Consider the following 27,442-nt stretch of genomic DNA (forward strand, 5'->3'; position numbering starts at 1 on the left):
ATCCCTGCAATGCCAGAAATTCATCTTAACTGTGTAATGTTAAAAAATGTTGACAATTTCTGCTCCCTTGGCAGCCACTTCTCTGCAAAAGTCAACATCGACACTGAAATATATATAGCACTATCTGAGCTCTGCGAGTACAGCATTTTTTTTAATGAAGCAGAGAATGTTTGAGAATCGGGATATTCGTAGGGATACCAAGATGCTTGTTTATAAAGTTATTGTCCTCCCAACACTGTTATATGCCTGCGAAATGTGGACCATCTACAAATATCACTCTCAACTTCTGGAATGATTCCATCAGTTTTACCTCTGAAAAATCCTGAAATTTCTTGGGAAGACAAGCAGACAAATGCCAGCATTCTGGAAAAAGTGATGATCCTTCACCATCAACTTCACTGGACTGGCCACGTTGTCTGAATGCCTGATCATTATCTCCCAAAACAGTTATCCAACTTCAACTCAAGAACAGACAATGGAATGTTGATGAACAGCAAAAGAAATTTAAAGATGGACTTAAAGCCAATCTTTAAAATGGTGGCATAGACACTGAGAACTGGGAAGCCCTGGCTCTTGAATGTTCTACCTGGAGGTCAGCTGTTACCAACAGTGCTATGGAATTTGAAGAGGCACAAATGGAGGGTGAAAGGGAGAAATGTGTGAAGAGAAAGGCGTGTTAAGCCAGCCCTTGTTAGAATCTTCCATCTCGAAACTGAAGAACATGCAAATCCAGAATAGGTCTCTACAGTTACCTATGGACCAACCGTTAAGAGCCTGCACTTGGAAGGCAATCATACTTGGCCACGTGTATTAGCCTATAATAATTTCTCTTTTCCCTTTTCTGCAAAGACCTCAAGGCAGTGGATGTGGAATTAATAATATATTTTCCTCTGCTATTCCTGTGGTGCTGAGCTTCATAGGACTACCATCTTTTCTTTCTGGCCCAGCTTGTGAGTATCCCAACGCACGACATGTAACAGGAAAAACTTTCCGACAATCTGTTGCCATTCCAGAAAAAGTGTTCTGTACTGCGCTGTATTTGTCAGAAACAGCCCTTAGAAACACAGAAGCCACTGAGGAGAGAAATGGAGGGTCCCTGCTTTCAAGGGAGACCAGTGATTTTCCCCATTTCACAGTTGAACCAGTGAGTCTGAGTCAAGGTCCTGACTTGTCCAGAGAAACTCACTGAACCTTTGCAGAGTGGAAATTCACTCCTGCTCCCTAAACCACTGGAATGACTTTCTATTTTCCTTCCTTTTTCAAAAGTCTTTGCACCAAAATAGAACAAAGCAACCATAAGAATGCCTTCAGGCGGACACGTTTCCCATACTTGCCAGCCAACACCAGCTGTGCTTGACATAATCTTTCCGCACAAATACGTGCCTTAAGCTCCCAGGATTGCCAGATATTATATGACTCTAGGAAACATATGATATAGCTGTTCCAGAGTCCTATAAGTCCAATTTCCCGTAATACAATTACAGTCTAAAGTGTGGGGGGAGCTGGAAAGAGCTTGCTGAAGAGACTCAGCTAACAATGACTGATTGTCAGCAGCCCCACCAAATCCAGCAATTGTGTGACATGACCTCCTTTGGACTGCAACCCAGATCTTGAGTGTAAGCAAAGATTCAGACACTGGGATTGCGGCCCAGACACCAGCAGGCTCTGACATCAGTAAGCATCACTTTCTGGGTCCCGTTATTAACGTACAGAGCGGCCACTGTCTCATAGCCAGATCACGGCTCCTCCTTCCCTGACTTTTTTTGGACCACACACAGAAAGCGGTTGTGTCTCTGAGCTTGTCCCCCATTTGGGGAGGGAGAAAAGGAAGGACGTGATCTTCTATTCATTTTCCTCATGGAAGATGTAGCACTATACTCACAAAAAGCCATTCCCCCCAACAATAACTATGTGATCTTCCACATGTTCAGAGACATGCATCACTTTGCTGTTCTTGCACATCATCCTATGTTTCTCCAAGTTTCAGTTGTATAGAAAGAGCTTTCAAAATATAGAATCACACAGATGGGCCTAAGGTACGTCTACATTGTAGAATCAATGCCGTTTGACATCACTTTCACTGCTAAGGAATTTTGGGAACATATTTTGATGAGGCACATTTCTTTGGCAGAGAAATTATAAAACTACAACTCCCACAAAGCAGTGAAAGTGGTGTGAAATAGTATTAATTCCATGTTGATGGCTCAATTATGATGCCGAGAGAAGTGTTGTCTCTAGTGTTTTAGCACAATTCTGTGGTCACCTTCTGCTTGATGTTCCACCACATGCTCTGCCACAAGTTGACCATAGAATTGCAGCAGTGGCTCTAGCCACCACCAAGTCCTCCTGCCAGTGCCGGATTTAGGACAAATTAAGCCCTGTGCTAGTTAAGTTATGTATTGTATATTAAGTTATATTGTATGCAAATTTAATTTGTAAGCCGCTCTGAGTCCCCTTCAGGGTGAGAAGGGCAGCATATAAATGTAGCAAATAAATAAATAAATAAGTTATGAGGCCCCTGACTTGGAGATGAATATCCGAGCACAGACAAGAGGATTTTAATTCACATCAGGCACATGCAATGTGCATCAAATATTTTTGTTGTGTTCTGGAATTTCTTGCCCAGTCCTGTTGTTCATTATAGACTAACCAATGGACATTGATGCCCCTTTGGGTAATGGCACATCACTCACTCCATTGGCTACCATAGATGTTCCTGCGTTGTAATGTTATGGCATTTCCCTAGTGATTCTGAGTGTTAATGCCAAGCCTATAGAGCAAGCCTTACGTATTTTTGGGTATGACTTTTATGTATTTGATTTTTTGCAAATTGATTACACTTTTCTTTTCTATGAATCTCTGGATCATCCAGTGTAATTGGGTGGTCAACTTCTGCCAGAGATAGATGCATGCTGGAGAACCTAGAGATTCCTAGTGAAATGTTCTCTCATGTTTACAAACAAAACAATGCTTTTAAATGTTGTGGTTTTTTTCACTTTCACAGGGGTCTTGTGCCCCTTTTCACAGATGACAATATTTGGCAGTGCATTCACCCATAATTATCCAGAGGTGTGGTGGACTCCCCTTCTTTGGGGATTTTTAGACAGAGGCAGGATGGCCATCTCTCAAAAGTGCTTTGCTTCCATATTCCTAGGAGCCTTTGGTGGCGCAGCAGGTTAAACCAATGAGCTGCTGAACTTGCAAAGGTTGGTGATTTGCAAAGCGGGTGAGATCCCGCTGTTAGTCCCAGCTTCTGCCAACCTAGCAGTCCAAAAACATGCAAATGTGAGTAGATTAATAGGCACCGCTCCGGCGGAAAGGTAACAGCACTCCATACAGTCATACCGGCCACATCAACTTGGAGACGTCTACGGACAACGCTGGCTCTTCGGTTTAGAAATGAAGATGAGCACCAACCCCCAGAGTCAGACATGACTAGACTTAATGTCAAGGGAATACCTTTACAGTAGAGTCTCACTTATCCAACACTCGCTTATCCAACATTCTGGATTATCCAACACATTTTTGTAGTCAATGTTTTCAATACATCGTGATATTTTGGTGCTAAATTCGTAAATACAGTAATTACTACATAGCATTACTGCGTATTGAACTACTTTTTCTGTCAAATTTGTTGTATAACATGATGTTTTGGTGCTTAATTTGTAAAATCATAACCTAATTTGATGTTTAATAGGCTTCTCCTTAATCTCTCATTATCCAACATATTCGCTTATCCAATGTTCTGCTGGCCCGTTTACGTTGGATAAATGAGACTCTACTGTACCTTCACCTGCATATTCCTGCATGGCAGGGACTTGGATGGGATGGGCCTTGGGGTCTCTTCCAACTCTACAATTCTGGTCTACTTCTCTCACCGTTTGGTGTCCCAGCTATAGCCTGTGAGGTTAAATTTTCTTCCTCCCAGCTGCAGTGTTGTTCAGAATAATCCCCTGAAAACCAGAAGCACAAAGTATGTCCGGACTTCAGGAAGCAGGAAACCAGAGCTGCTGCAAGGTGCTGTGTTTGGTAAACATCCCAGAGGCCCTTTTTCTTCTGTTGCTAATGGACTGTGAGATATTTATGCAAAGCTTGTGGGAACATGACTTCTTGGAATGAAAGGGACAGGATTGCTTCTTGGAGGTTCCTCATAAAGAGCTCTTTTTCACAGGTTAAATGGAGGGTGAAATGCATAGTTTTTATTGAACCTTTTCTTACATAGAAACACAAGTTTGTATGGATAGCATTAGTTGTTATTTCATCATGCTTCTGGCACAGACCTTGGAAAAGTGACCTTTTGCAGTGACAACTCCCAGAATTTGCCAGCCGGGACAGCCATTGAGAGATCCTCACAGTTGTAACTCTAAAAGTTATACTTTCTAAGTTTAACTAGCTACAACTAGTTACAACTAGCTTTTCCTCAATTTGACAGCCGTGTGGCACATCTGGAAGACATTATTTTGAGGGAAAGTATTTCAAATAGAAAATAAGGAACACATATTTGTAAGGGCAAATTTGCACCCAAATGTTCACTGCATCAGTCATAGTATGGTTAATTGAATCTTCCTAAAAAGATAGTTTGTCAACCAGCTGTAAGTAATAAGCTAAACCCATTGATTGTTGTTGGCTTATAAATCTCAGCTTATTTAAACCATGGTTTGTTGTGACAGCTAAATTTGCAATTAAGGCTTGTTCCTTGCTTCCTTCCTTCCTTCCTTCCTTCCTTCCTTCCTTCCTTCCTTCCTTCCTTGCTTGCTTACTTTCTTTTTGCTTAGCCTTAAACAGAAGATGACAAAAAGGGCAGGAAAGAGAAAAAAACCAGAGCCAAATTGGTTTGCTGTGTGTTTTCTGGACTGTGTGGCCATGTTCCAGAAGCATTCTCTCCTGACATTTTGCCCACATGTATGGCACGCATCCTCAGAGGTTGTGAGGTATATTGGAAACTAAGCAAGTGAGGATTATATATCTGTGGAAGATCTAGGGTGGGAGAAAGAACTCTTGTCTCTTGGAGGCAAGTGTGAATGTTGTAATTAATCACCTTGATTGGCATTTAATGGCCTTGTAACTCAAGGCCTGGCTAATTCTTGCCTGGGGGAATCCTTTGTTGGGGGGTGTTAGCTGGCCCTGATTGTTTCATGTCTGAATTTCCCCTGTTTTCAGAGTGTTGTTCTTTATTTATTGTCCTAATTTTAGAGGTTTTTTTTTTAAATACTGGTAGTCAGATTTTGTTCATTTCCATGGTTTTCTCCTTTCAGAGCCAAATTCTCCGCTATTTCCTCTGGTCTTGATTAGACTTTTTTGTTTCAGAAAGGTATTTTGGGTGTAATAGCCATGGGGACTTTCTAAGACCTTTGGATGCTCTTCAAAACATACCAAACATATTTTTTGCAGAATTGGCATTGGGAGGGTGGTGAAGGAGAAACCGATACTTTCAATGTCAGATTGTCTACAGAAAGTAATGCAATGAAGCTTGAATTGGTAAAAGATGGAAATCTATACAAGACAATCTTACAGTAGCTGCCTGTGCTTGCCTTTAAAAGGTAAGATAATGTTATGGAAGATAAGCAAGAGTCAGCCTTGATTAGCATTTGAATAGGAGCCCACTGGCAAAGTCCAGGAGCTGTTGGCTATGGTAAAGGTGTTCCCCTGACGTTAAGTCCAGTCACGTCTGACTCTGGGGATTGGTGCTCATCTCCATTTCTAAGCTGAAGAGCCGGTGCTGTCCGTAGACACCTCCAAGGTCATGTGGCCGGCATGACTGCATGGAGCGCCGTTACCTTCCCACCGGAGTGGTACCTATTGATCTACTCACATTTGGATGTTTTCGAACTGCTAGGTTGGCAGGAGCTGGAGCTAACAGCGGCCGCTCACGCCGCTCCTGGGGCTTGAACCTGGGACCTTTCGGTCTGCAGGTCAGTGCTTTAACGCACTTTGCCACCGGGGCTCCTGGGCTCATCTATACTGACCATTTAAAGCAGCTCCAGGCCGACCCGAAAATGAGCAGCCACAAAACACATGCTGCCAATGCACACTGCAGCACAGATTAAAAGGCATATAGTGCATTAAAAAGTCGCAGGAATGTCATTTTATTTATTTATTTATCTATCGTGTCAGTAGCGAATTGGCGATACAGTTATAATGTATTTAAAAACACAAAGTATAATAATACTTGGCATTATACTAGATTTCCTTTGACCAGAAGCTGGCCACTTGGAGTGCCTCTGGTGTCACGGTGAGAAGGTCCCCCATTGTGCATGTGGCAGGGCTGAGGTGGCATTGTAATAAGTGGTCTGTGGTTTGTTCTTCTTCACACTCGCATGTCGTGGACTTCACTTTGTAGTCCCATTTTCTAAGATTGGCTCTGCATCTCATGGTGCCAGCACGCAGTCTGTTCAGTGCCTTGCAAGTCCCCCAGGAGCGAGTTTCTCATCCGGTCTCAGCCATAGGTTGAGGTTCCGGGTTTTAACCTGCTACTTTTGGACTCTCATTCGGTGAAGGCCCGATCGGTTTTGATTGAGCCTCTCAAAATTGGGAGGACAGATATTTGTTCTTCCATCTTCTGTGATGAAAGATCCATTTTTGGCCCCTTAACTGGGGGGGGGGGGGGGGGGACAAGCTTTGAGCCTATGTGCCTGGGCCTTGCAGGGTCTCCTGCAGACTCTGCAGCTGAGTGTGCTGTCGCGCGTGGGGCTATAACTCTTAGCGAAAGAGGCATGGACACGACATCTTTCCCCAGGGGATTGCTTCTTGCCCTCCTTTAGGGAAACTGGAACTCCCAAGGACCAAACACTGTAGATAACTCAAAACTGGTTTTATTGTTCACAAAAGGTTATCCCAATAAGCTGGAAGTTTCAAAGGGGTAAAGGAAAATATACATTACAGTCTTTAGTTGTCCAAGGAGCTCTGCAGCTGAGAAGCTTTTCCAGGTCCCTCTTTCTCAATGGCTGTGAATGCTGGAGCAATCATCAGCCTCAGTCCAAATGGCCTATGTTTGAAGACACAGTCTTCCTCTGATGCCAAAGAACTGATTTGAAGGTGCTTGAGACTCCTCAATGTCGTCCAGGTTGACCCTGAACATGAAACATAAGTCTCAAGGGTAAGAACCTCAGCATTGGTGCTGAGAGGTAACTTAATCCAGGGCTTTTAGAGCTAAGTCTCTCTCTCACGTCCATCTGGTAGAAAGCTTGATGGTGGAATGAAAAAGGAAACACTGACCCACTCCAGGAAAGAGTGGAATCAAACAATTGAGCTGAGGGAGCAATATAACTAGTGCAAACAACATTGATTGACAGCTATGAATAACCAATCAATCCAACTACATTTACAGGGTAAAGGCAAAATCAGGCATGATACAATTCAAATCTTGCAACTTACAATTTGACATATAGATGGCGCCACTCGTGCCGTCACACTGAGCACCGAGTAAGGAGCAATCCTGACTCAGCATTCAGCTGCAGAATATGTCTCAGACCCTACAAGGCCTATGGGTGCAGGCTTTGGGCGTACGTGCCCAGGCCTAGCAGGGCTTGCAGCTGAGCGCCAAGTAAGGAGCACTCCTTACTTGGCGCTTGGCTGCAGGCCCTGCAAGGCCCAGGCACATAGGCCCAAAGCCTGCACCCATAGGCCCAAAACGCCGGGTTGCCTGCAGCCTGATGCTTTGGGACTATGTCAATCCGAAAAGCAGGCTTGGAGTCAGTACCTACTCCCGCCTGCCTTTCGTATTGAATTGATTTTTGTTTCAGGAGGGGCCTTCCTGTTCCGTGCCATCCGAATGAATGATACAAAACGGAAACACGAATCAAATGAATGAGACAAATGTCGGGCCCATGTCTAATAACCATGCTCAGACTGGCTCTTTCTGGGAAGGTTTAAACAGGTTTCTCTTTGGTATGAAGTTAAATTCCTTTCAGTCTGGTTTTCTGAAGCCATCCTGGGTCACAGCTTTGGAAGACTGGGCCGTGCCTCATCTTTACAGGTCATCCTCATACCTTTAATTGTATCATAGTCTGTTTCACCCATCTGTTCATCCATCTTCTTCAATGACTTCTAATTGATCTCCTATTACAATAATCACTTTGTTACTTTTGTTGTGAATAACATTTTGTTGTATATGATTCATCCAAAAAACACGAATAAGGTCTGAGTTTTTCTTTCAGTACATGGTCCCATGTGGGGCTAGTCCAGAACATTGTTATCTCAGTTATTGTGGGGCTGCCACCCTTTCATCCTGACCCTTGTTGAAAATTGCGTGGGGAGGACTATTGCTCCCAGAATCTCCCAGTGGCAATGCTGGATGGAGAATTCTGGAGATGTAGTCTAAATAAGTAACATTTCCAAACTTTAATAGCTATTAAGGCAGGAATGAAGGGGTAGGAGGAAATGGCCATATAAGGAGGTACGAGCAGGCCAGGAACACAGCCGATGGGTTATCACATGATTTCCCCGAAATCATGTGTTTTGAGAGAAACGAAAGTAATGAAATGTAATACTGCACCACAAATATGCACCAATGGTTTGATATGTGGGCGGTCGTAAACTGAACCCACTGAATTGTATAAATAGACACTTGACCCTGTCGGCGGGGTTCTCCCTTTTCAGCATCTAGTTGTGCGTGGGATGAACCTCTGCAGCTGCAGGAACTTTAGTAAACTGCTTTCTTTGGAAAAAAACTCCAGTTGTCTGTCTCCTACTTCCACTGCGTCCGCACAGACACACGACAAGCTGAGAAGAGGGGAAGTCTGGCTTCCGCTACATTTTCTGGTGACCCCGACGTGATTCCACAATAAGACGGGCCAGGAGATCGGAGACGGATCCCGTTGGCGGGACGGTCCCAACTCGGCGGTGGGGGCCAGAGGCAACTACCGTGAGACGAGAAGGGGCCCCTGAATATTGTAAGACCGGCTGCGGTACTTGCCTCTGATGCCAACGCCGGCTGACGGTGGGAGCCGCAACGACAGCGAGGTTCCAAAGAAACCAGCCAGGAGGAAAAGGATCCAGGGAAAAGTCCAGGGGTGAAGGTTGGTCCGACGTCTACAGCAATCTGGCAAGTATAGTGGTTAAATGAGACACTAAGGGAACACAGTTACCAGCGCCGGGAGGGACACAAAGGTTCCCAGGGAGGTATAAAGGGGTTCTGTCTTGTGATTCCTGACACACACCGTTGAGTGTCCAGGTGCCCAGTCCAAGGCAGTCCCCTCTATTAGGCAGGATGGGAGGCAGTGGGTTCAAATCCACCACCCCATTACAGTGTATGTTAGACAATTTCGGCTCAGTTGCAAGTAGAGCCGTAGAAGGAATTCCCCAGAGAACAAGACTTGTGAGGGTGCCCCAAGACCAAGTCGTGCAGGGCTCATGAGGAGTCGCAACTCCCGGGGAAAGGAAAAGAAAAAAAAAACTGTTTGATTTCTTTGTCATGTGTGGGGAATAATGAGTTTCAAGTTCTGCATGTTTCGTGGTAATATTGAAGTGAAAATGAAAAATGAGTCTATAGATTTACACAAAAAATGTTGAGCACAAATATCTAGAAATGTTTTATTACGGTTGAAAAAATCTGATTCGAAGAGGGTCTGTCTGTGTTAGTTTGCTTTTGCTGACAAGCTGCAGAGAGGCGAGAAAAAGGGAGGGAGGCTGTTAAAGTGGTGTTGAGGCTCAGAAAGTTTTCCTTGTTATTTCTGAGGAACAAAGGCTGTTTTCTTAAAAAGTTTTCCTTTGCACCTGGGCCTCATGCCAAAAAGATAGTGGAAAAATCTTGGCAGACAGTCCAAGGTAAAAACAATAAGTCTGTTAGAATGTTTCTTCCCTGTCATTCTGGTTAAACTCAGGCGAAATGCCCAGAGAAAGATAATGGAATTCCAGTGGACAGCCAAGGTCAATGAAAGCCGCTGTGAACTAGTGAAGTTTTAAAAATGTAATGTGAATTTAATATGAAAAAAAAAGAAAGAAAATGATGATGTAAATGTGTATATATATATATATATATATATATATTGGGGTTCTGTCTTTCACCTGGATCTTAAATCCTTGCTTTGGACTTGTTTTGGGACAACTGGGTGAGAATGTTTCATGAGCTGAGAGAGAGTGTGTGACTTTATCTAAACAACTAACCACTAATCAGAATTCCTGTGGACCTTGTGTGAATGAGATGTATGTGTTGAATTCAAAATGCATAAAGAGTTATAAACAATGTTAGTAGATTTGTTCAGAAGCAATTCGGAAGCTGTAGATATTTTTTTTTTTGGAAAAAAAATGGTCTTAGGCTTGAAAAAAAAATCCTTGTTTTGAAAGAACAATGCTTCAGTGTTTTTAGAGAACATGGTGATACAACAGATAAGAGCTGGACATCTGCCCAGAAATTGAATCTCAAAAAAAAAAAAAAAATGAGCCTGAACAAGTGTACTTTTGAAAACTCAAGCCTCTGTGGGCTACTCCCCCTTTTTCTGTTCTACAGACTGTTTAAACCCCTTACAGGTTATAGGGAAATGTTGGAGGTTCTTTTTTGCAGCACTTTGGAATACAGGTGATCTTGGTGAGTCAAGAAGAAGGAGAAGGAATGTGAATGAATGTTTTGGAAAGGAGATGGATGCTGAAGGGAGAGGACAAGGAGAGGAGTTATTGGTTGTAGAGACTTTGTATGGAAAACTGTCACAAGTTGGCAGTGCAAAAAAAATATTTATTTTTGAAAAAAAAAATTGACCCCATATTCCTGACACAGAAGGATTAAGAACTGACATTGATTTTTAAATTTTTGATTGACATTTTATTCAAAAAGGGAGCTAGTGCCCAAGTGATAAAAAGTTATCCTTTTGAGAACCAAAGACATGATATAATTGGCTACGTCTCATGTTGCTTCATAATAATTTTGTGAGATTTGGATTCTGGACTTTGTGATTTTGGCCCAACTCTTTCTAAAGGTTACGGAAAGGGAGGACTAGGACTTTTGTAAACGGGACATTAGATCATGCAAATAGGGGCATTTTTCCATCGCCCCCAGCCTGGATTTTGCCAGATTTGAGAAGCGGCAGGAGGCTTTTCAACGTGTGTTACTAACAAATTTTGATCTGTTCAACGAGTCAGTGTAAAAGGGGAATTGAGTAAGTTACACTGCAGCAGGACTGGAGTGGAAGATTGCATTGCAGCAAGTGGATAGACGATTGTTAAATCGTTTGCGGAAAAGAAAAGAAAAAGATGTGGAGAAGAAAGATTTTGTTGGATTTCAAGACAGATGAGTGTGTTGTCAAAGGCACAACCTCTGAGGAGGCCTGCCGTGGATGTGAGCGAAACGACTGGAGAGAGTGCTTCAAGAGCCATACAGCCTGGAAGGATGAGTATTTCCCTCCCCTTCTTTTCCCTCTCATTGTTTTTTGCTACAGGTCCTGAACTCCTGTATGGGATAAACCCAGAAGTCTATGAGACATGTTTATTGAGAGGCCTGGGAGGGCCTATAGGTGTTGCTGAGTGCTAAGGCTGTGATGGAGTGTGGCATCAGGCTGGAGGCTGTAAGGGCTGACCAACTCAACAACATACAATTTTCTATTTTGACCCAACTCTCCTGGTTAGAACCTTTTGTAACGGGACATTGCAAATAATTCGGATTTTTGCCGGATTTGAGAGACAATGAGGGACTTTTTCATATGCCATCTAACAACCTTGCTTTTTAAGCCAAAAGGAGGATATAGCACGGAGGCAATGTGACAAAGAATAAAATAAGTTAACCATTGCAGCAGGACCAGAGTAAAAAGGATTACTGCAGATCGCGAAAGAAGGCCCATGGAGGAATCATTTCTCAAGAGGCCATGGAGGGGTCGTTTGGGAGCTGAATAGTGGCCTACCTGCCCCACCCGTGGAGAGACAAGGGATTTCAACAAGATTGGCTGAGACAAAAGTGATGCCGAACAGGATGATCGACAGATGGGTAATCCGTTCCCCCTCCCCCATTCTCTCTCACTGTCTTCCTGCTTTCTTTTTCAGCGTTTTGGACTCCTGTTCCTAAATTGGAGATCCATAAGGCATTGTTACTGAGAGGCCTGTTTTCCAAAATGGAGATCCATAAGGCATTATTACTGGAAGGCCTGTTTTGGAATCCAAAACAGTTTAAGTCTACCCCACGCCACACGCTGGGTATACTGGGTATGACAGCTAAAGCCCTGTGAGAGATGGAGATTTTCTTTACAGACTTTTCTTTACACAGAGACAATTCTTAGAGACTAGAGACTTGATTGGACAAAGAGACTTTCTTCAAATTAACTGAACATTATTCCTTTGATCAAGGAAGAGGAAACACACCCCCAGTTTGACTTTATGCCAAAGACTGAAAAGACCTGAAAGTTGGACATGTATGTGAATGGCCACCTCGGGCCATAGCAACAAATCCATCATCGGAAGAAGCCAAATGACTGGGCTAGATCAGAATTCTACTGTGGACTATGTCCTTTCTAAAACCTGATTAATATTTTTAATCCTCATGTGTTGTTTACCTCTGGTGATGAAACTATGTACAAATGCTATTCTGCGCTCATTCTCCACTGAAAAGATAGCTTGGCTGCAAGCTAGAAGGGATTGGAGGGACCCATAAGTCTGCTCATTTAGTTTGCTTCAGCTTTTGTATACACGCTTCGAAAAAAAAAAAATGGGGGAATAAGGCAGGAATGAAGGGGTAGGAGGAAATGGCCATATAAGGAGGTACGAGCAGGCCAGGAACACAGCCGATGGGTTATCACATGATTTCCCCGAAATCATGTGTTTTGAGAGAAACGAAAGTAATGAAATGTAATACTGCACCACAAATATGCACCAATGGTTTGATATGTGGGCGGTCGTAAACTGAACCCACTGAATTGTATAAATAGACACTTGACCCTGTCGGCGGGGTTCTCCCTTTTCAGCATCTAGTTGTGCGTGGGATGAACCTCTGCAGCTGCAGGAACTTTAGTAAACTGCTTTCTTTGGAAAAAAACTCCAGTTGTCTGTCTCCTACTTCCACTGTGTCCGCACAGACACACGACAAGCTGAGAAGAGGGGAAGTCTGGCTTCCGCTACACTATGGCACTAATAGTAGTTTGAAGTATAAAAAAGGTACACCCCAGTTAATACTGTGTTCCTGGGCATTCATTCCTGAATAGAAAATTTTATAGTAACTGTATGGAAGGAATAAGCATAAACTCCTGCACTACCAAAAAGAAGAGCAGTTCAACAAATTCCAGCAGGCTTTGGCCCTATTTACGATAGAAACTGTATTATATGGTCAGTGTAGACTTATATAATGTCGTTCAGTGCCTACATTATACGAGTCTATACTGAGCATATAATGCAGTTTCAAACTGTAGATGGGGCATTTGTGAGTTGTGAAATGAAACAGCCAGTTCAAGTAAGCCCTTGTCTAAACAAAAATACAGTAGAGTCTCGCTTATCCAATGTTCTGGATTATCCAATGTAGTCTGCCTTCTGCCCGGATCCACAGCTGTTTCTTTAGGCAGCAAGGACTGAACTTTTTACGGATTTAACTTCCGACAATAATAATAATAATAATAATAATAATAATAATAATTATTATTATTATTATTATTATTATTATTATTACTTTATTTTTGTACCCCGCCCCATCTCCCCGAAGGGACTCGGGGCGGCTTACATGGGGCCTGGCCCGATAAAACAAACAAATAACAGTAACAAAGCAATAAAACAATTATCCCAGTAAAAAACACCAACATCAATAAAAACAATCATTAAAATCAACAAGCAGGATACAGTGTTAAAAACAGAAGACTAATTCGTAGATCCCAGGCGAATTACAGTAACAATGTTGTTACTGTAATTCATTTTGTGCAATTCTAAATTTATTTGTAATCAATTTGTTAGTAGCCAATGTTTTTATAGTCAGTGTTTTCAATACATTGCAATGTTTTGGTGCTAAATTTGTAAATACAGTAATTACTACATAACGTCATCATGTATTGAACTGCGTTTTCTGTCGATTTGTTGTAAAACATGATGTTTTGGTGCTTAATTTGTAAAATTATAATGCAATTTGATGTTTAATAGGCTTTTCCTGAATCACTCCTTATTATTCAACATTTTCGCTTATACAACGTTCTGCCGGCCCGTTTATGTTGGATAAGTGAGACTATTGTATTTCCAACCTTATTGAGAAACTATTAAACACTTCTCCCAAAAGATTTCCAATCATTTTTTTTCACAAGCTTTGACTTTGCTTATGTTTCACATTTTGGTGGTCAGATTTACAGATCTATACCTTTCTAAAAACATGCTGTGGGTAGTTAGTGAATCGGGCTACTCTATTTCCTTCTATTATCAATTGACAATTCGAAACTGAAAAGTAATGCATTCTGGCCTCTGCCACCAGTGAGGAAACAAAAGGCCATGGCTAGAGAAATGCTGCTTCCATAAACTAGAGAGTTGTCAATGCAAGGACATCACAACCTCTGAGGATGCCTGCTCTAGATGTGGGTGAAAACGTCAGGAGAGAATGTTTCTGGAACATGGCCATACAGCCTGGAAAACTTACAGCAACCCAAGGAACTTCCTTTCCTCCCCGAAACAATGCTAAAGTTGCATCTGTGAGTGTCAGCTCACCACAGCCGCTCCTGAATGAACACACGAGACTCTCTGTGATATCACCAGAAACTTTTACTGTAGGAAACATGAACATCAAAAAAGCCAAGAATGGGAGGCTCCGGCCAACCATCCTTTATATACCCTCCCCCTCATTTGAAAAGTCTCTTCCCGCTCAGTAAAACCCCGCGCAAATTCCCCGCCAAGACCAGCAGCCGTTTCTTCTCCGAGTCCTGAGCCGCAGGTGTCTTATCAATGTCAGTGACCCTGAAACTCAGAGCCACATCCAGGCTCTAGTAGCAGGGTTCTGACATGGCGTCCTCCTCCCCTTCGTCCTGGAAGGAAAAGATTAAACACAACTATTGTTCTCCGCTGTCCAGAGTTCCTTTATACTTTTTTAACAGGCTGCAATGGAATACCGGGTGTACCTTTCCTAGGTCCTTAGGTAGCCTCAGCTCATAGGTCACTTCGTTTATTCTTTTTGCTACCCTGAACGGCCCTATATAGCGTGGAGCCAATTTTTTAGATGGGAACCCCAATTTCAGGTTTTTTGTGCTCAGCCAAACCAGATCCCCTTCGCCCAATTTGTCCCCCTCTCGGCGCCTACGATCTGCAAAGAGCTTGTACTTCTTTTGTGTTTCCCGCAATGCCTCCACCACGGTCTGCCACCCTTGCTTAATTTTGGCCGGCCATTCCTTGTCGGTCTGGCCCTCTCCTTCCTTCCACTCGGGTAGCCTGGGGAAAGGTGCCACCTCCTGTCCGTATACTATTTCGAATGGGGCACGACCTGTGGCCGAATGTACGGCCCCGTTAAAAGCCATCTCAGCAAACGGTAGAAGGTCCGCCCAATCGTCCTGTCTATAATTGGTGTACATCCTCAAGAATTGGCACAGTGTCTGTTGGGTACGTTCGACCCCCCCGTTGGTTGCGGGATGAAAAGCCGAGCTCAGGTTCCTTTCTGCTCCTAACAGCTGTAAGAATTTTCCCCAAAATTTTGCCGTAAATTGGACTCCCCGGTCGCTAATTATTTTGTCGGGACACCCATGTAGGCGATATACATGCTTCACATACAAATCAGCAAGTTTTTCAGCTGAGGGGAGTTTTGGTAGGGCCACAAAGTGTGCCTGTTTTGAGAATAGGTCCAATATTGTCCAAATGTATCTGTGGCCTCTGCTGGGGGGTAGTTCGCCTACAAAATCCATGGCCACGCATTCCCATGGCCTCATGGGCTCCACCACCTTCTGCAATAGCCCCTGGGGCTTCCCCGGTGGTGTTTTTCCCTCTGCGCATAATTCACACTGCGTGACGTACCCCCTGGCGTCTTTCCTCATTCCGGGCCACCAGCATTGTTTGGCCAACAGTTTAATAGTCCTGGTGGGGCCTAGATGACCCGCACCCTTGTTATCGTGGCACTTCCTTAACATTTCTCGTCTTAAACATTCAGGAATATACAATTTCTTATTTACAAACACCAAATCCCCACACAATTCTCCCTTTTCTTTGTTAGTTTGTAACCATTTGTCCATTCCATACGCTCGCTTCAACTCTTCCTCCCATATTTCTCCTCCCCCCGTGGAAATGGCAGTACGTTTGTTTTCTTTGGCCGCTTGTGCTCGAGTTAGTACTGCCAGGCCCCACTGCTTATCTAGGAACAGGCTCCCTTCAGATTCCTGAATTCCTCCCCCGTGCTGAGGCATCCGAGAGAGAGCGTCAGCGAGTATGTTATGTTTCCCCTGGAAGAATCTGAGTCTGAAATCAAAACGGCTGAAATATTGGGCCCATCTAATTTGCTTCGCTGATAGTTTACGAGGGGATCTTAGATACTGTAAATTTCTATGATCAGTCCACACCTCAAACGGTGTTCCACTTCCTTCCAGAAAGTGTCTCCAGCACTCTAGTGCTTTTAGAATCGCTAAGGCTTCTCTCTCCCAAATCGGCCAGTTTTTTTCTGTATCGCTAAACTTTTTTGACAGATAGCCACATGGCTTCAGGTTCCCCCCCTCGTCTTTCTGCAGCAGAACTGCCCCATATGCCCGGTCTGACGCATCGCAATGTAATACAAAGGCCTTAGACATATCAGGGTGCTGTAGGACAGGTTCCTCAGTAAAACGCTTTTTAAGGGCTTCGAAAGCTTCCTGGCATTCTATTGTCCATGTCAGTTTGGCCCCTGGGGCCTTCACTTTGGCTGTTTCTCCCCTGCCTTTAGTTTTTAACAAATCCGTTAATGGCAAAGTGAGGCGCGCAAAGTCCTTGATAAATGTTCTATAGAAGTTTGCGAACCCTAGGAAGGATTGCAGCTGCTTCCGTGTTTTGGGGGCTTCCCACCCCCGCACGTCTTCCACCTTCGCAGGGTCCATCGCCACTCCCTGGGAGGAAATCCTATACCCCAGAAAGTCTATCTGGTCTTTATTGAACTCGCACTTGGCAAGCTTCGCATACAGTTTCGCTTCCCTCAACTTTTGTAGGACTTCCCTGACTAGTTCTACGTGTTGCTCCTTAGTCCGAGACATTATCAATATGTCATCTAAAAAAATAAAGACTCCCTTGTACAACAATGGATGCAATACTTCGTTGATTAATTGCATGAACGCGGCCCCTCCCCCGCACAAACCGAAGGGGAGCACACGATAATTGAATAATCCGAATGCGCAGGAGAAGGCCGTCTTCCACCTGTCCTCTGGTTTGATCTGCAATTTATGGTAGGCCTCAATTAAGTCCAATTTAGTGAATATCTGTCCTTCCGATAACTGGGCGATCAAGTCCTTCACTAAGGGTAGGGGGTATTTATTTACAGTACTGATTGCATTTAGGCCCCTGTAGTCAATGCAGAGCCTCAGCGTTTGGTCCTTTTTCCGCCTGAACAACACAGGCGCCCCTAAAGGGGAATTTGAAGGCTCTATGAAACCCCTCGCTAGGTTTTTATCAATGTATTTTCTCAGTTCCTCCTTTTCCCTAGCTGACATCGGGTATATTTTTGCCTTGGGAAGCTCTGCTCCTGGGACTAGCTCTATTTTCACTTCAACTCTCCGCTTCGGTGGGAAATTGTCTGCTTCCTTCTCATCAAACACGTCCACAAAATCCCGATACTCTGGGGGTAATTTATCTGCCAGATCTGCTATTCTGATAGAGTCTTCCTCCCCCCTTTTCCCTGGCTCCCTCTCCCCTTCCTGGCTCCCTTCTTCCAAATTCATCCTGAAGATCATGCTCTTATCCTCCCAGTTGATTTGCGGGTTGGCCTGCCCCAGCCACGGCATGCCTAGTATAACGTTATAGCTGGCTATTTGTGATATCACAAATGACACCTTTCCTTCCCAACTCCCTATCTTACACTTTACATCTTCGGCACTGTACTTAGCTAACGATCCCGATGCTGTGGATCCGTCCAACTGCGAAAAAGCTATTGGGGATTCTAGGTTCGTTCTTTCGCATCCCAATCCCTCGGCTAATTCAGGGGAGATGATGTTCCTGGAACATCCACAATCCACAAATGCTTTGCAGGTTGCTTGTTTGCTGCCATTTTCAAGCTGAATGGGGACCACTATCATAGCTTTGTCCTGACTTACCAACCCCCCCGAGTGGTGCCTCATCGGTGGTTCTTCCTCGGCGCGTTTCCCTGCCACGGCTCTTGGTTTGGGCGGGCCTCCGCCTTCCCCTTTTCTCTGCCAGCACTCGGCAGCCCTGTGGCCCAACCGGCCGCACACGAAGCAGCCACTCCTGCTGGCGCTCACGTTCCCTGTCGGCTCCGCTCTCCTCCCGGCTGGGGTTGATCCCTCCTTCCGGCTCCCCTCTTTCATCTGCGGCCGCTGCTGTAGCCCTCCTCGGTGCCTCCTCGCCTGGGCCAGCGATGTCTCGACGCGCCCCGCCAGCTGAATCCATCCGCGCAGTGTGTCAGGCTCATCACGATGCACCGCCCAGGAGAGGATCTCCCGCCTGAGACCCTCTTTGAAGAGTTCTATCTTTGTTACTGCAGACCATTCCGGCACCTTTTCGGCGAGGCATTGGAACTCCTCCGCATACTCAGATACCGACCTCTGCCCCTGGGAGACGGTCTTCAACTTCTCCCTCGCCCGGATCTGCTCCAGTGGATCTCGGAAACGGGTCTCCAGGGCCCCCATAAAGCGTCGGAGTGACCCCAGACATGGGTCGCGCCGCGCGTGCAGCTGAACGTACCAGCTGGCCGCTCCCCTCTTCAACACTGCACCAATGGCCCGTATCCGGCTGGATTCCGTTCTAAAAGTGTGAGCATTGTCCTCCATATAGCCCCTCACCGTGGTCAGGAAAAAATCCAGTTCAGAGGACTCTCCCCCAAACTCGATCCTTAGTTCCTCTCGTCTCGGTAGGGGTCCCTGTGGTGGCAATCCCCAATTCTCCGCCCGTCGCAAGCCCCCTTGCGGACCAGTGGGCCCCGCTGCTGCTTCTCTTGGCCCTGTGCCACGCCCGGCATTCGCCAGGGGCACCAGGGTCTCAGCTGGGAGCGTAGCTGGGATTCTCGGAGGTTTTTCCCCTTCGTCGTCACTCTCCTCCACCCGCGTCAGGCTTGTTTGGGTCTTGGGCCGGGCGCCGGGCTCCTTTCGCATTTCCCTTCCCTTCGGTGCTGGGAGGTCTGCAAAGCCCTGGCTGCTTCCCACGCTCACGTCCCACATTGAGCCAGCCCGAATTTCCCTTCCTCTCTCTGGCTCCGCCAAAAACGCCAGGCGTTCCATCGCCCTCGACATCACTGCCAGGGTGGTCTCCATCGCCGACATCCTCTCCTCCAGAAACACCATCCTTTGTGGGCCTGGGGAAGGTGAACCTTCCTCTCCTCCGGTGCTGTCTCCCCGCACCACTCCACGCCTCTGGGTTACCCCATTTGGCTGGGCATAAGCGGTGGATGACGCCAGGGCCGCCAGCTGGTGGAACTCAGCGTCCGGCTCGGGAGTGGCCCTTTCCGACCTTCCTCCTCCTGCGCCCAAGAGCTCTTCATCCTCCACTTGCATGTTACACCTCACCGCTACAGCGGGATGGTGTCCGTATTCTTGGCTTAGTGTCAGCTCACCACAGCCGCTCCTGAATGAACACACGAGACTCTCTGTGATATCACCAGAAACTTTTACTGTAGGAAACATGAACATCAAAAAAGCCAAGAATGGGAGGCTCCGGCCAACCATCCTTTATATACCCTCCCCCTCATTTGAAAAGTCTCTTCCCGCTCAGTAAAACCCCGCGCAAATTCCCCGCCAAGACCAGCAGCCGTTTCTTCTCCGAGTCCTGAGCCGCAGGTGTCTTATCAATGTCAGTGACCCTGAAACTCAGAGCCACATCCAGGCTCTAGTAGCAGGGTTCTGACATGTGAGTACCTCTTTCTTTTGTCTTCCCAGTCCCTCTTCATTTTGTGTCACATCCTTTTTTCATTGTTAAGCCTCGTAGAAAGAAGAGGCTTATTACTCATCTTTCTAAGCTGCTCGAATAAGCTTTTATAACTGCAGAGCAGGGCAAGAATATCAGAAAAATATCTGCGCTGAAATGGATTTGGGGTATACCATTATTGGAGAAAGGTAAGGTCAATACTTGCAATGTTTGCAAAAATGGATAGAAAAAAGCAAAGCTATTTCAAAAAAGGAAGTGAAAGTTACTTCCAGGGAAACAAAATGTATATGAGTGGAGAATGAAAAAATCAAGGCATGAGAACAACATCAAATCATAGAATTATAGAATCATATAGTTGGAATAAACTCCAAACACACAATCAAAGAACTCGTAGTTGTGGTCTTATAACAGCGTTTTTCAACCTGGGGGTCGGGACCCCTGGAGGGGGGACCGTATGGGGGGTGTCAGACAGGTCACCAAAGACCACAGAAAACATATATTTCTGATGTTCTTAGGAACCTCTTTGGCAGAGAAGGCTGAAGATCTCTCCACCTGTAATGGGGGTTCTGTATGGGAAGTTTGGCCCAACTCTGTCATTGGTGGGGTTCAGAATGCTCTTTGATTGTAGGTGAACTATACATCCCAGGAGCTTCAACTCCCAAATGTTAAGATCTATTTTCCCCAAACTCTACCAGTTTTCACATTTGGGCATATTGAGTATACATGACAAGTTTGGCCCAGATCCATCATTGTTTGAATCCACTGTGCTCGCTGGATGTGGATGAATGACAACTCCAAGACTCAAGGTCAATGGCCACCAAATCCTTCCAGTATTTTCTGTTGGTCACGGGAATTCTGTGTGCCAAGATTGGTTCAATTCCATCGTTCTTTGATTGTAGGTGAACTATAAACCCCAGCAAGTCCCAAATGACAAAAATCAATCCCCCCAACCCCACGAGTATTCAAATTTGGTCGTATCAGGTATTTGTGCCAAATTTGGTCCAGCTCCATAGTTGTTTGGGTTCACAGTGCTCTCTGGAGGTAGGTGAACTACATCTCCCCTAAATCACTAACAATTCCTCCCAGATCCTTCCAGTATTTTCTGTTGGGCATTGGGGTTCTGTGTGGGAGATTTGACCAACCACCAATTGGTGGGGTTCAGAATGCTCTTTGATTGTAGATTAACTATAAATCCCAGCAACTACAACTCCTAAATGATAAAATCATCCACCCCCCCAAACCCCACCAGTATTGATATTTGGTATATCGGGTATTTGTGCCAAATTTGGTCCAGTGAATGAAAATTTATCCCTCATACCAGATATTTACATTACAGTGCATAGTAGCAAAATTACAGTTATGAAATAGCAATGAAAATAATTTTATGGTTGGGGGTCACCACAACATGAGAAACTGAATTAAGGGGTCGCGGCATTAGGAAGGTTGAGAATCACTGTCCTATAAATTATAATGTACTTTTCCAACCTCTCCTGTGGCTCTTAGTTTAAATCTCAGGGCCAGATTATGGGAACATCTACCTCTTCCATTTTGCCCCTCTGGCCCCTTCCACACAGATGTATATAATCCACATTGAACTGGATTATATGGCAGCGTGGTCTCAGATAATCCAGTTCAAAGCAAGTATTGTGGATTATCTGCCTTGATTCTGGGTTGCTCTTTCTTTCCTGCTTCCTGCTTTTTCTTTCCTGTGCATTAAATAACAACCCGTTATGCACTGTAACTGACCTGCCCAGGTCAAAGCCGCACTCTGAAACCTAAAATTATCTCTCTGACTAATTGCTCCTCACTGAAGCTGTGGTAGGTTTGAGGCTTTTGACAAATGGGCAATTCCTGGCTTGCAAGAAGACTCATCATTCAAAGCATTCCTTTGCGGAGATGCATTGAAAGGCCAGTGTCCTGTAAGAATGCAGAACCTTTACAGCTGTAAAGAATAAGCACTTTTAGTAACTACAACCTTTTGATCTTCTGAAGATTTTGTATCTTAGCTTTCCTCATGTAAAAATACTCTAACATATTGGATTATGCTCCCATCATCTGCAGCACAGCCCAATAATAAATAATAATAAATTTGATTTCTACCCCACCACCCCGGGGTAGCCGTATCAAGCCAAAGGGACTCAAGGAGACTAACAAAATACAGCAAAGTGATGCATATAGGTAAAGGTAAAGGTTTCCCCTGACGTTAAGTCCAATCGTGATCGACTCTGGGGGTTGGTGCTCATCTCCATTTCTAAGCCGAAGAGCCGGCGTTGTCCGTAGACATTTCCAGGTCATGTGGCCGGCATGACTGCATGGAGCGCCGTTACCTTCCCGCCAGAGCGGTACCTATTAATTACTCACATTTGCATGTTTTCAAACTGCTAGGTTGGCAGGAGCTGGGGCTAACAGTGGGCGCTCATTCCGCTCCCGGGATTTGAACCTGGCACCTTTCCGCCTGCAAGTTCAGCAGCTCAGCGCTTTAACACACTGTGCCACCAGGGGCCTATAGACAATACATAGATATAAAATGATAAAACCATAGAATTACAATCACACGCATACATAATTACAGTGTATAACATTAAAATTCAAAAAATGCAGTCATAGCTGTGGATAAAACAGGTTATTTCGATTGACACAGCCTAGTGTCTGTATGTCGTATGTCTAATGAAATTGAATATTTGCCATGTATATATACATTGTGATCTGTCTCGCAAACAGATTGAGTGGATTAGAAAGTCTTTGCCTTCCATTTTGCAAGGGGGGGACACATGTGATCCTTTTAAAGCTCCCTTCTTTCCTAAAGACGCTGAAGGCAACATAGTCCATCTTTCCTTCTCAGAATGGCAGTGTCAAACTTCCTCTGAATAAATCCTTCAAGAAAATCCTGGGAATATATCACCATAACTTGGAGTCAACTTGAAAGTATATTAATCGTAAATATCAAAGCCTCTCTACGTGTAGAGAAAAAGTAGATGGTTTAGTTGTGAATATTACCAGTAATTGTGGTTTGCTTCACACATACATTCCTTTTTTTAACGTTAAAAGGATGTTTATGTCATAGGTAATGACTTCTCGGCCACTTCCACTTTCTTTCAAAAATGGTCATATGGCTCACAGTAGGCCAAGGAAACAATACCTCACCCAGCCAATCTGAGTTGCTCACCTCTGATTCATAGACCTTCCATATACACACCATCACTGCTTGCAAATGATCCAAATATATCACCTAGGGCAGCATTTCTCAACCTGGGGGTCACAAAAGGGTGTCTGAGGGGTCATCGAAACCACCAGAAAACACATATTTCTGATGGTCTTAGGAACCACTTTGGCAGAGAAGGCTGATGATCTCTCCACCAGTCCTTTTCTTCTTTTTTGGAAACAGATGGCAAATCCTCCCATAGTTGTTTGGATTCACAGTGTTCTCTGGATGTAGGTGAACTACATCTCCCCAAAAACACTGTCAATTCCTCCCAGTGTTTTCTGTGGGTCATGGGAAGTTTGGCCCAATTCTATCATTGGTGGGGTTCAAGGGGCTCTTTGGTTGTAGGTGAACTATAAATCCCAGAAGCTACAACTCCCAAATGCCAAGGCCTATTTTTCCCAAGCTCCACCATTGTTCATATTTGGTCATATTGAGTATTTGTGCGAAGTTTGGTCCAGATTCATCATTGTTTGAGTCCATAGTGTTCTCTGGATGTAGGTGAACTACAACTCCAAAACTCAAGGTCAATGCCCACTAAACCCTTCCAGTATTTTCTGTTGGTCATGGGAGTTCTGTGTGCCAAGTTTGGGTCAATTTCATTGTTGGTGGAATTCAGAATGCTCTTTGTATGTGAGCTATAAATCCCAGCAACTACAACTTCCAAATGACAAAATCAATCCACCCCAACCCCACCAGTATTTACATTTGGCTTAATGGGTATTTGTACCAAATGAAAATACATCCTGCATATCAGTATATTTACATTATGATTCATAACAGTAGCAAAATTATAGTTATGAAGTAGCAACGAAAATAATTCTATGCTTGGCGGGGTCACCACAACATTAGGAATTGTATTAAGGGGCCATGGCATTAGGAAGGTTGAGAACCATTGACCTGGGGCCTTTCATTTAAAGGGCAGACCTTTAATAATTGCATCTTGTTTGTTGCTGAGGGATTTCAGTATCCAATAAGACCGAAGGTCTGAAGCCTGGCGCACTACACTATACCAATGGTCAAATTAGGACACAAACTGGGTTGAAAGCAAAAGAACAGAGGTTTATTCTTTCATGCCCGAAAGGATGTCAGAATAGAATATGCACTCTCAAAGATCTGACTTACTGTGTTGGAAAATACAGGACATATTTATTCAGTTTGACAGCCATTTTTGGAATACACATGCCAGCCTCTGATTGGATCAAAAACAGTACAGCTAATTTCCAGGCTCCCATCGCTAGTAGGTGTCTCCAGCTGTCATTTGTTGGTTTGAAGTTAGAGTCTGTTTCTGATTCTGTCCTCAAAAGGGGTGCAACCCCCAAAAATGTGACATGGTGTACATGCAAATGATTCAGTGATTGATTTAACAACTCAGGTTGTTAAAACAAAAGGTCTGGTAAAACATTATGAGAAATTGTGAGAGATGAACAGTGCAACAGGTAAAGTTATAAACTGACCTTTATCAGTGGCCCTTAATGGGAGGCTGGAAAATCCCTCCGGAGGAAACTTATTAACTTATCAATGGGATGAGGTCCTTCATTAATTGGCATGATAATGGGGAGCACTTTATGTGTGTGTGCCTAGAGCATGGCCTCCTTCTGCCACTGGTTGCCTTTTGTATTGGGATCAGGTAAATTGAAAATACGTACGTGCATACATTGTGTTGTCGAAGGTCTTCATGGCCGAAATCACTGGATTGCTGTGAGTTTTTCCGAGCTGTATGACCATGTTCCCGAAGCATTCTCTCCTGACATTTTGCCCACCATCTATGGCAGGCATCCTCAGAGGTTGTGAGCAAAACATCAGGAGAGAATGCTTCTGGAACATGGCCATACAGCTCGAAAAACTCACAGCAACCCAGTGATTCCAGCCATGAAGACCTTCGACAACACAATGTATGCACATACGTATTTTCCATTTAACTGATACCAATTCAAAAGGCAACCAGCTCACAGCAACCCATACATACATTCCCAAGATACAGATTAAAAGGGGGGAAAGGGTTCATAGCCTGTTTGGTTACAATGTTGTGAGATCACAGAAAAAAATATTTAAAAGGATTTGTGAGTGAATGAATGAATGAATGAATGAATGAATGAATGAATGAATGAATGAAACAGAGTAGTCTTCTGGAGGTCAGTGAATGGAATTTTTCCTATGGATGAACATGACTATCCTCAATCGATTCGGAGGGGGGGGGGAATTTAGCCATTTCCTCTTCAGCTGATTTTCCTTTGAGTGATGTGTTTAGTTAAGAAGATTATGTAAATTTCCTTTTGTGTGAGGTTGGTCTGCATTCCAGGGTGGGTGAAATGACCAGACACATGTTGAGGCAGGTTAAGCAGTCCCTTTGCTGTTCCTAAGGCTTAAGCTCTGCCAGTTCATGATAGTTTCATACAATTTTATACTATTCATATTTTGGTGGGTATGATTTCTCAATAACAAGCAGCCACTCTCTAGTATTTTAGACTCATTCAGGGTGCCAGGTTTTTTTTATGAGCCACATCTCCCATAACAAGTTTCAATAGCAGATCTCCCCTACCCCTTTTCTGCTCAATTCCAGAATGCAATAAGTACAGAGTGATATGTGTAATTCAGCCAAGGCACCAGCCAACAAAGATCACTAAACTGGAACCATTTATTTTCCGTTACATGTCAAGTAGCACAGAAAGGATGCAGAGAGGAGATTTCTGGATTATCAAAGAGAAGGTTTCTTGATAGAGTTGCATGCTTTCAAGGACTTTATCACAAGCAGCTGTTATCCCATGGTAATTATACATGATCACCAATAGTAGCAACATACTGGCATGAGCATCCTCACTATTGCATATTTCTGCATCTGTGAAATTTCACTAAGGAAGAGGAAGAAAATTCTGCCCTCTGACATCCCTTTAGTGCTGGCATGCTGGCACAGAAGTAAAATTATTCAATCACATTGAATATGTAACAACGAAATGGTGCAATCTGTGGCTATTGGTTTTCTATCACTAGGTAAAAATAAAGGTAACGGTTGTTCCCTGACATTAAGTCTAGTTGTGTCCGACTCTGGGAGCTCTGGTGCTCATCTCCATTTCTAAGCTGAAAAGCCGCATTGTCCGTAGATGCCTCCAAGGTCATGCAGCCTGCATGACTGCATGGACACCGTTACCTTCCTGCAGAAGTGGTACCTATTGATCTACTCACATTTGCATGTTTTCGAATTGCTAAGTTGACAGAAGCTGGGGCTAACAGCGGGAGCTTACCTCGCTCCTGGAATTTGAACAGCCGACCTTTCGGTCAGCGAGTTCCGCAGCTCAGTGGTTTAATCCGCTGCGCCACCAGGTTCACTGTGGCATCTATCACTAGCAGTGGATAAATTAATCATAGGGAACAGGACACGCAGACCGGCAACATGGCATCATGCAATAGAAAAAATCACCAAAGATGATCATCCAGCTTGTCAGTTTGTGCTTGTGTGCATTAAAGTTCCTAGGGCCCGGGCTGTGGCGCAGGCTGGAGAGCAAGCCAGCTGCAATGAATCACTCTGACCAGGTCATGAGTTCGAGGTCCGCTCGGAGCCTATGTTTGTCTTGTCTTTGTTCTATGTTAAAAGGCATGAATGTTTGCCTATATGTGTAATGTGATCCGCCCTAGGTCCCCTTCGGGGTGAGAAGGGTGGAATATAAATGCTGTAAATAATAATAATAAATAGGGTTTTTTAGTTATTTATGACAACCATCAGATAACCTTATCATGGGTTTTCTTGAGGGCCCCTTTTCAGAGAAGGTTCAACATGTATTTTCCATAGCTGGGTGAGGATTTAAACCTTGGTGTTCCAGAGTTCTAGATCAACAGTCAAACCACTGCACTATGATGGCTCTTACAAAATTTTCATTAGGGAATGGTCCAAATTTTTATTTGGATGGTAATACTACTCCTTGGCTGCACTTCTGGCTACACAAATCCTAAAACTGCAAAAAAAAATGGTGCTAAAAATATGCCATGATGACTTCCTACAGGAGAGCTTGTTTTGGACTCCAAGGCTCTGCCCAGGCATGCTGGCTGGCAGATTTGAGAAACCGTAGTCCAAAAAAAGTAATTTTCCAAAAATAAATGAGAGAAAATCCCTTTCTTTTCGTGTTACGACACAGGTATTCCCCAAGAGCAGGTTCTGGTCTGTTTCAGCATTAGTCAGCACCAAGTGACGTAAGAAGGAAAAGGTTACAACAGGAAAAGCCAACGGGAAGGGAGGGCAGAAAGATACACAGAAAATCACAGAGTGGCGTTCCTCGAATTCCACACCATGAGTCAGCTAGTTCAGCCACCTATCAGACAGCAGGGTGCAAA

General features: G+C 44.3%; 1 protein-coding gene across 1 annotated transcript; it reads right to left on the reverse strand.

Moving 5' to 3' along the window:
- Positions 1-14,578: 14,578 nt before the first annotated feature.
- Positions 14,579-19,895, reverse strand: LOC134297074 (uncharacterized). Its single transcript, XM_062973688.1, has 2 exons — positions 18,132-19,895; positions 14,579-14,903 (listed from the first exon to the last, which is right to left on the reverse strand). Exons 1-2 carry the CDS (start codon positions 19,713-19,715, stop codon positions 14,862-14,864), a joined length of 1,626 nt encoding a protein of 541 aa, XP_062829758.1. The 5' UTR covers positions 19,716-19,895; the 3' UTR covers positions 14,579-14,861.
- Between the last annotated feature and the right edge of the window lie 7,547 nt (positions 19,896-27,442).

Source organism: Anolis carolinensis, chromosome 2 (genome assembly GCF_035594765.1).
Source record: "Anolis carolinensis isolate JA03-04 chromosome 2, rAnoCar3.1.pri, whole genome shotgun sequence".
In the NCBI taxonomy this organism is placed as follows: Eukaryota; Metazoa; Chordata; class Lepidosauria; order Squamata; family Dactyloidae; genus Anolis; species Anolis carolinensis.

Bases quoted from the DNA above. Each gene is read 5' to 3' on its own strand.
- LOC134297074 (XM_062973688.1), bottom strand. From the start codon at position 19,715: ATGGTTGGCCGGAGCCTCCCATTCTTGGCTTTTTTGATGTTCATGTTT. The intron at 14,904-18,131 runs GTAAGTCAGGAC...TTTTCCTTCCAG, and splicing joins GGCACCACTCGGGGGGGTTG to GACGAAGGGGAGGAGGACGC.